This window comes from Eptatretus burgeri, chromosome 11, assembly GCF_056783735.1.
Source record: "Eptatretus burgeri isolate ZD-2024b chromosome 11, Ebu_testis_v1, whole genome shotgun sequence".
In the NCBI taxonomy this organism is placed as follows: domain Eukaryota; kingdom Metazoa; phylum Chordata; class Myxini; order Myxiniformes; family Myxinidae; genus Eptatretus; species Eptatretus burgeri.
In genome coordinates, this window is record NC_140971.1 from 80,415,688 (window position 1) to 80,421,914 (window position 6,227).

Genomic DNA, 6,227 nt, shown 5'->3' on the forward strand with positions numbered 1-6,227 from the left:
TGTTATGACTTGCTGATGCTGCTCGATACTTAAATCATCATCATCATATTTGCCATCATCTCTAGATTCCATCGCGTTTTCTCCAGAAAATAAATCTAGGCCTGAATTAATTTGAACACCTGATTGGGCCGTTTTATTACGTATGCAAATATGAAGGAATATTAAACACGCGCACGCGCATGCACACACACACACACCTCGTGCGCCATGCATGCCCTTTCCTTACCCTATTCTCTTTGTTTCCTCATTTCAGCCCAAACATGCACATGCATAATAAATAAATGGGCCAAAACCAAAATGTCTTGAATCGACAATGGCAAAATGTGAGGCATGAGACAAAGCATTGAATTTTGAGTGTGCGCACGCGTGTTAGTGTACTAAACCCATATTTTGTCTGTCTGGTTTATCAGCGATTTACTTCACTATTAGCATTTCCCGGTCACTAACGATCATACTGGCATATAGAACCTGTTTAAGCACATTGACAATCGATGTGTGCCAATTTTTATCACTTTATATATCTGTGCATGATTGGCTGGTGAGTATCCAATCACTGATGTTGGTTATGAATGCTTTAATTGCATTGGCAAAAATCTTTCGAATGTCAGAGCACACGGCACATTCAAATGGAATCTGATTGGGCATTGGAATATATAGATCGCTGAAAAACTTCGATGGAAAGGTTGATGAGGTCATGCGGCTATTTTGTGACTGCCAATAAAGGGATGATCATGTCGGGGATCCCCAAGCATCACGGCGCAACTTTTTAACATATTGGGACTGATAAACCCTGCATAGCTATGCCATTTTGAAATCTGTGTTGCAGACAGCATCGAAGCCAATGTAGAAACTGCAGAGACGAGCGTGCAGCAGGCCAACCGGGAACTCCGAGCAGCTTCACGACATCAGGTTTGTTTGTTTTCCATGCTCTTGGACAAAAACAACTCGTTTGAACATTGGGTAATGCATTCCACACATAAAGACATTTGGGAAGCAAATAAGATTCCCACCTCAGATTTATAGTTGCTGTTTTCCTCCAAAATTGTTATTTGTTTTTAATTTTGTGAGGAACATTGATCTGAAACTTTCTTTTACAAAATATACAAGGTTTAGGGCTTGTAATGGAACTGCCACTCACACATGGACAAACTAATGAGACAAACACTTGACATGGCCACTGAGCTTAAAAAAAAATGTTCATGCCTCCGCACCAAGGGTGGCGGAGGCATTTTTTTTGTACATCCTGCTGAAGCTCATATGAGAGATAACGCACAAGGGGAGCAGGAGACAAGAGGGGCAGGAGAGGGTAGGAAAACATACAGTGGGGAACAGACATGAGATCTGTGGAAGGGAGAGGGATGGGGTGAGGTACACAGGGTAAACAAGATGGATACTACAGGAACTTTCAGGAAGGAAAGCACGGAAATTGGAGGGGGTGGATTAGCGGGGGTAGAAATTAGATGGTTTTGGATGGGGGAAGATGAGAGGTGGTGGTGAACAGCTGTTTTGAAGACCTGGAGGGAAGAGTGTGGTTGAAGATGGTGTGGGAGTTTGTTCCAAAGGTGGAAAAAAGAGGAATGAAAGAGTTAAGGTGAGCAGTGATTCGTGATTTTGGTAGTTTTACCAGAAGGGGGTTGTTGGCGGACCTTGAGCGCCCTGCTGAAATATCTCAGACAGAGTGGGGGGGGGATGGGATGAGGCCGGAGAGTAGACGGTGGAAGACAGAAAGACCACCGACCTGCCTGCAGTGAGAGAGTGAGAGACCCAAAGACAGCCTCATCACGGGAGATACCAATGATCCTAAATGCCTTGGTTTCCACAGCGTGAAGCCGAGAAAGGTGAGAGCACCAGCCCAGAGGGGAGAGCAATCCTCCATCAGGCTGCAGACGAAAATTTTGTATGTGGTCAGGAGCTCAGGTGTGCCAAGGAAGGACTTTGCACGACAGAGGATGCCCAGACGGTGACTGGCTTTGGAGGAACTTCCTGGGATACTCTGGATATCAACGACTTCACAGCAATGGTGCCACACTTTTCTCACCACATTCAGCAGAGCATTTCCTCCTCCCCATGTATGCCAACTGATGTGGATTATCCATGCTCTATCCTTTTAAATGCAGAGCCTCAAACAAGGAAATGGCACATACCATTTTTAAAGTCTTTGGTATGACTTTGCTGGCATTTGAACTGCCGACCTCCCAGATTTGGAGCGGATTCTCTAACCATTACACCACCGAGTCTGGTTAAAGCAGAGATGTTGTGTATGATTTGGTCCTGCTAAGGCTGTGATCATGAAACATCTTCCATGTTAGAATGGCACTTGTTAGAGAGCATACTGTCGCGGGGATGCTGGAGTTCAAATCCCACTACCTGACAGCAAATGTCATGGGGGTGGCTGGCCCAGGTTAACCCCCCCGACGCAAATTGTGGTGACAGGCGGTTGACACCGCCAACCCCTCGGGACAGCTGATCGGTACCTTATTAAAAGGGTTAGTATTTTTGATCACGTTAGTTAGTAGTAGCGGACACGTTGATCGACGGATATTTTAGCACGTGCTCGAAGGCATGGCCAAGAGCAATGGTAGATGGCTGGAGGAGTATGGCACAGGAGCACTACACCAGGGTAGCACAAGGGGTTTATCCACGAACCCACTACAATTACTCGAATACAGTTTCTTCAAAATAAACACATTTAATGAACATACACAAATATTTACAAAGACAATAATTCAACAGGTAATAATAAATAAATAAATAAATCCTACTGTTGAGGCCTCGCACACAGACGCAAATACAATGGGTGACCAAAAAATTAAAAAAAAAACCCTTTTCAAGTATATTGGTACTCGCAGTGTACTTGTATACTGGCTTGGCCTAGAGCTGGTCCTTGTCGAACTTGGTATGGGGAGCGCTTCTACGAGCGCGTGCAAATGGCGCCATCACTTCTCTCGTGGCAGGGCAGACGTACGCCAGGCAATCCACAAGCCGCTTTCCACATGAAGGCTCAAAATGTGCCAGCCTTACTCTTTCCTTAGGTGCCGCCTGCCTCGTGCGTTCCTCACACCGACCTCGTGTGCACACTCTGCCGATCTCCCGTTCTATCCAGACGGAAGCCTTCCACAATCCACACGTGCGCAAGCCTGCCTGCCCTCGACCTCGATCACACAGATCTCTCTTTCTATCCGGTCAGAAGCTTCTCGCCAACCACACGTACGACCGATCTCCCATCCTATGCAGTAGTCCGAAGCCCCTTGCAATGCGCCAGCCTCTCCTCTCTTGTGCGCTCCTTCTTTTTCCCCGCTCTATATCCTCCGCCCCTGGGGCATGGCCTGCTTGCCCCCAAACCAGGGAAGGCGGGGCTTCTCCTGTTTGTTGTGGTTTCAGGAATGTGTTTCCCAGCTTTACTGCCTGGCTTGAAATGTAAAAAACATAGGGAAAAAAATCAGAGGGCAATCATATACTGGGGAACTTATTTTTTACTCCCTAAGCCAATTAACACCGCACCACCCCTCGTGTGGTGACGCATAACACTTAAGCTCACAGATTCCCAACTTGGTTACATCAAATTGCTTTCTCCTAGTCCACGGACCAAGCAACTCTACACAATGCTAAATTCCCGATTTAAATTCTTCCATCTATCCCCACAATCGTAACGATACCATCACCAGGCTGAACAGTTTATGTTTTGTAGTCCACTGTTGGGCCGGATCCTCATCCAGACCTGAACCAAAATGTAATCGGCTTGTACTTGACACCTCCCCAACTCATTCACAATGTTTCATCTCAATCTGTCCACAACTTTGAGATATCGTGCGATTTATATCGTTTTTTGGCCCTGTTTATCAATGGTGAAGAATCACTTAAAATAATTTTAAAATTCTCATTTCTGTATCTGAAGTCTGATCTTCACCAAAATATAATCAGTTTGTCCTTGTCACACACCCTACCTGTGCACCAAGTTTCGGCCGAATCCGTCCATAACTTTTTTGAGATATCATGCTCACAAACAAACGGGTGAAAACATAACATCCTCCCACCTTCCGCACCTTTTTCTTTATTGCAGTCTGCTTCACGAAAGAAAATTTGCCTCCTCCTCTTGGTATTAGCGGTTGCTGCACTCGTGTTAGGAATTGTAATATGGTTGTCCACCAGAAAGTGACGTCGCCAGCGACCTGTTCCACTTCCCATGATCCTGCAAGGTCAGCCCACTGTCAGATCACATTGCCTCATATGTGGCACGTGATGATTACTTTGTCGTTTCTTTGTTTGGTAGTTTCCTGTTAAAAAAAAAAAAATTTTCATTACATGAGAGGTTGAAAGCAAAGATGGTTGGGTAATTCAACAATACCAGTATATGATTTGTTTTAAATTGTTCTTGAATAATAATTTTTGAGCGAATTTAATTGTTTGCACTTTGTGACAAAGCAATAGCTTAAATACTTTTAAATTATTTTTCTTGCCGCTGCCATTACCACGCCCTCCCTTTCACCGTCATCACATGTCGATTGCCATTTGTCTGGCCTCGTAGCCTGGCAGCCATTTTGCGGTGAGGAAAGCGTTACTTGTGGGAGTTGCTTCCATTCTTCAAATTAGCGTTGGTGCAGTTGGAAGCATAAGAAAAGCATTCCTGTATAATAATTGTATTATTATATGTAGATTAGTGTGTGCACAGCGACTCGGCCCATCACCATCTGTCGGGGTTTCTTTTTTACGTGACACTTTTGCGTTAAATGGACGTATGTTTCTTTTGAGCTCTTGGAGTGATGACCACCGTTTTGTTGAAATCCATGCATACACTCACCAAGTTATATTGGCATTTGGCTACGATAGGTCAGCAGGAATTTGAAATCATTTGGATCATCCTGGTATGCGATCTCTGCCACTTGTACTTCAGTTGGAATGAACATGATGATACGTGAAGCATTTTGTGCCAAAATGTGGACGGCGTATAGTTTTTGTTTTGGGTTTATATGTGCTGTATCGATCTTTTGTTCAACCTATAATTATTTCCTGCTGTAAACCTTACCCTCATCTGTCTGCCATATTTGTACTGATTATAAACCTATGATGGATAAGGGCTAAGTTGTACTTATTACATGTGTAAAAGTTGGAAAACTTAAGTACCTTTCCTCTTTTAATCCCCACGCAACCCAACCTCACTTAAAATCTTTGTTCTCTTCCCTTCCTTTTTCCAATATTTTCTCAATTCATTCCCTCTTACCCTAAAAGTGTATGTAATATGCAAATGACCCCTCTTCATATAGTTGCAATAAAGAGTACTTGCCATTTTGTTGGCTATCGTTTGTTTCACTTTGGTTAACATTGTGGGCTTAAGTGTTACTAAGGTGTGTTGCACACATTTCGGTTTGCTATTTATTGGCCGTGTGCAGTCCAAACTTTTCAAGGAAATGCCAAAAAAAATTGTTTAGTCCTTCATACCCATGTCACAACATCATCACCTGTTCCTAACTTGTTTGATTTGCGATGTTGCTAACTTATCCCATATATCTAAAGGAGGAAAATGGTGGCTATCTGTCTGTAGCCAAATTATGGCTATGTTTTGCCTAATTCTTCCTTCGTTTGAACACCAAGCTCTCGGAATATTTGCTTTATAAACTTGAATTGTCCCGATAGAGGGAGCTACAAGCTTGTCTTTTCACAAGGCAAGACTTGCTTGAAATACGAAACAGTGTGCATGATGCATTGGGTCTTATTGGACACAAAACAAATGTTTAAATGCTGTGCATGAGTAATGATTTTGGTTATAGCAGACCATCCTTTTATTACATGCTAGATGGAAACCTGTGGTAAAAATACCACGATAGAAAGATTGGGGGGAGGAAGTCTTTTATTCTTGCACTGATTGAGAGCTCAAATTAAAAATGAATTTAAAAATCATATTTCTTAAAAGCAAAGATATTGCAGCACATCCTCGGTACATATTGGTGCCTTAATTTGTTTTATACAATGAAAGTACCGATCTTCGGCTCAAATTGGTACCTTTGTTCATTTTACACAAAGGACCAATCCTCAGTTCATATTCAATTACAAAATGTCTTTACTCGGGGAAAGAACACCCCCCCTCCCCTCCCAGGCCATCACGCTGCTCCCAGCCCCCCTCCACACCTCATTTGTCCCGCGCACCTCCCAGATCCCCCCACCTCCACCCCGCAAATCCCAGACCACCACTCCCTCCGTCGCACTGCCAGTCCTTTCCGTCCTGCATTTTC

The 6,227-nt window shown here is 43.8% G+C and overlaps 1 protein-coding gene across 9 annotated transcripts in view; it reads left to right on the plus strand.

Annotated features, from left to right (window-relative positions):
- LOC147017475 (syntaxin-12-like) overlaps positions 1-5,286 on the plus strand; it is a 37,137-nt gene extending 31,851 nt beyond the window's left edge. For all 9 annotated transcript variants that reach the window (XM_085847168.1, XM_085847165.1, XM_085847159.1 and 6 more), the window contains 2 exons: positions 827-909; positions 4,061-5,286. In XM_085847168.1, the coding sequence (XP_085703294.1) occupies positions 827-909; positions 4,061-4,156 (179 nt within the window). In that variant the 3' untranslated portion in view covers positions 4,157-5,286. The remainder of the gene's footprint in view (positions 1-826; positions 910-4,060) is intronic.
- Positions 5,287-6,227: the final 941 nt, after the last annotated feature.